Source organism: Neltuma alba, unplaced genomic scaffold, assembly GCF_004799145.2.
Source record: "Neltuma alba isolate B1F8T4 unplaced genomic scaffold, ASM479914v2 tig00008070_pilon, whole genome shotgun sequence".
Classification (NCBI taxonomy): domain Eukaryota; kingdom Viridiplantae; phylum Streptophyta; class Magnoliopsida; order Fabales; family Fabaceae; genus Neltuma; species Neltuma alba.
In genome coordinates this window covers 33,414-34,872 of record NW_021634940.1, presented here as the reverse complement: position 1 = coordinate 34,872, position 1,459 = coordinate 33,414, and the positions used below count along the sequence as shown (strand labels likewise).

The window sequence follows — 1,459 nt, the reverse complement described above, 5'->3', positions numbered from 1 at the left end:
ATTGGGATAACCCATAGGGGTTGAGTTTGACGAAACTAGTTTTTTATAAAATGATGAACTAAATTTTAAATTTTTTATGAGAATTAATAATTTCTTAAATATGATTATTTTTAATAAAAAGATACCTATGTCTAAAAAAATTAGATGGGATGATGAAATCATTAATTAGGAAAATTTTTAACATAACCAGAATTGGATTACGCGATCCCGCCAATGTTCTTTCTCCTTGTTGTTCTATCATCGTTTGTGAACTTGAATAGTACGTCAACTCTGGCCAAAAAGGGAATAGTACGTCAAGAAATCACTGGCACATGGCGCTCAGGGGCATTAGTTCGTAATTATCTGCGAAATCAAGGGCAGCTTCCCAAACTAGAGCATTATAAAATCCTAAACTCCAACAGGGAAGTAGAATGCAACGGCGAGTGCCACGCAAACAGGACCGCAAACAGAACCAGTGTGCGTCGTTTACCGGTCGTGATCTTCAATGGAAGCCGGGAAATGCAGCAAAATCCGGTGCATTGTCAGGCTGCGCCAGATGCTACGACGGTGGCGCAATAAGGCACGCATGTCCTCGGCGAACGGCGTTCCGTTGGATGTCCCGCCTGGCCACGTGGCGGTCCGGGTCGGCAGAGACTGTGTTAGGAGGCATGTGATGAAGGCCAGCTACCTGAACCACCCTTTCTTCAATAAGCTACTGAGTCAAGTGGAGGAGGAGTACGGATTCTCCAACACCGGACCGCTCTCCATTCCATGCGACGAAGAAACCTTCCAAGAAGTTCTCCGGTTTGTTTCCAGGGCTGACTCTGGCAAATCGGCCCGGTTCCGTAACCTCGACGAGTTTCACAGGTATTGCCATGAGGGTTTGAGGAACAACCTCGAAGTCTGGCAAGAATGTCGACCGCTGCTTCATGGGTTCACTTCTGCTCAATGATTCGAAAAGGGAAGGGTTCGATTCTGAGATCCATGGACTTCTTTCGCGAGGCGAATTTCGTGATCTGGAATTAGATCCAGTGAGTAGCAGGAGCTGAGCAAGCTTGTCAGGGCAAAGCAAAGCCGGTGCCGGCGGGTGGAACTGTGGGTTTTATGAGGGCCATCGGAGTTTCCGATTGCAAGCTCGTTCGAAATTTTTTCGGAACGGAACAACTGACAATGTTTGGAGATCCTCAGACCCATTGTCTTTGATCGGAATTCTTGTGGAGCCTCCCGCTCGCCAAGGAACTCGAGTGCTCGATTCACAATAGCTAATCACTGTAATGAGCCCCAGAACGGCGAGGAGATAAAGATTAAAGAGGCACGAGTTATCTTTACAACAGCTAATTCTCTGGGGCGAACATCAATGACGCTATTTTTGTAAATATCATTTTTTTTGGAGGAAATTTTATTGATGATGAGAATCAGTTAAACTGTAGATAAATTTGAATTTTCAAGTCTTTAAACCATGGGCAATGGCTTCATTTCA

At 45.0% G+C, this 1,459-nt stretch overlaps 1 protein-coding gene across 1 annotated transcript; it reads left to right on the top strand.

Moving 5' to 3' along the window:
• The first annotated feature begins 484 nt into the window (after positions 1-484).
• Positions 485-1,459, top strand: LOC114753688 (auxin-induced protein 6B-like). The gene has a single exon (XM_028942390.1). It carries the CDS (start codon positions 485-487, stop codon positions 929-931), a length of 447 nt encoding a protein of 148 aa, XP_028798223.1. The 3' UTR covers positions 932-1,459.

Bases quoted from the DNA above. Each gene is read 5' to 3' on its own strand.
- LOC114753688 (XM_028942390.1), top strand. From the start codon at position 485: ATGGAAGCCGGGAAATGCAGCAAAATCCGGTGCATTGTCAGGCTGCGC.